The sequence below is a fragment of the Rhinocladiella mackenziei genome (assembly GCF_000835555.1).
Source record: "Rhinocladiella mackenziei CBS 650.93 unplaced genomic scaffold supercont1.5, whole genome shotgun sequence".
NCBI lineage: Eukaryota > Fungi > Ascomycota > Eurotiomycetes > Chaetothyriales > Herpotrichiellaceae > Rhinocladiella > Rhinocladiella mackenziei.
In genome coordinates this window covers 3,408,884-3,409,692 of record NW_013550600.1, presented here as the reverse complement: position 1 = coordinate 3,409,692, position 809 = coordinate 3,408,884, and the positions used below count along the sequence as shown (strand labels likewise).

Here is an 809-nt window from a genome sequence, read left to right as displayed (position 1 = left end):
ATGCGCCCATGCTCTGCAGCCCCCTCTAGGGCTGTTCTTCCCTCATCCAATGCTGCCTCTGCATTTACATCAGCGCCCGCATTTAGAAGTATTATGGCAATGCCAACATAGCCTCCAATAGCTGCCGTCTGAAGTCCAGTCACTCCAGCATACGGGGCAGGTGGTGCATTAACATCTGCACCGGCAGCCAGAAGGACCTGGACCAGCTCTAGGTCGCCTCTCTCAGCTGCTGTCTGTAGCGCAGTCCTTCCTCCTCGTTCTGATGCCGGGGCATTGACATCTGCACCGGCAGCCAGAAGTACCTGGACCAGTTCCATGTAGCCTTCCTCAGCTGCTGCCTGTAGAGCAGTCCTTCCTCCTCGCTCTGATGCCGGGGCATTGACATCTGCACCGGCGGCCAGAAGGACCTGGACCACCTCCATGTCGCCATTCCCAGCTGCTGCTTGTAGCGCAGTCATTCCACACTTTGCTGCTGGGGCATTGACATCTGCACCGACGTCCAGAAGGACCTGGATTAACCCCAGGTTACCTTTCTCAGCTGCTCTCTGTAGCGCAGTCCATCCCCCACTCTCTGATACTGCGTCATTAACATCTGCACCAGCGACCAGAAGGACATGAACCAGCTCGATGTCGTCATTCTCAGCTGCTACCTCTAGCGCGGTCCTTCCTAAATACTCTGCTGCTGGGGCATTGACATCTGCACCAGCGGCCAGAAGGACCTGGACCAGCTCCATGTCGCCATTCTGGGCTGCTGCTTGTAGCGCAGTCATTCCATACTTTGCTGCTGGGGCATTGACATCTGCACCGGC

At 56.9% G+C, this 809-nt stretch overlaps 1 protein-coding gene across 1 annotated transcript in view; it reads right to left on the bottom strand.

Moving 5' to 3' along the window:
* Positions 1 to 809, bottom strand: part of Z518_07731 (uncharacterized protein) — a gene marked incomplete at both ends in the record, with an annotated part of 2,468 nt that overhangs the window by 649 nt on the left and 1,010 nt on the right. The window contains one exon of the mRNA XM_013415859.1: positions 69 to 748. Within this exon, the coding sequence (XP_013271313.1) occupies positions 69 to 748 (680 nt within the window). The remainder of the gene's footprint in view (positions 1 to 68; positions 749 to 809) is intronic.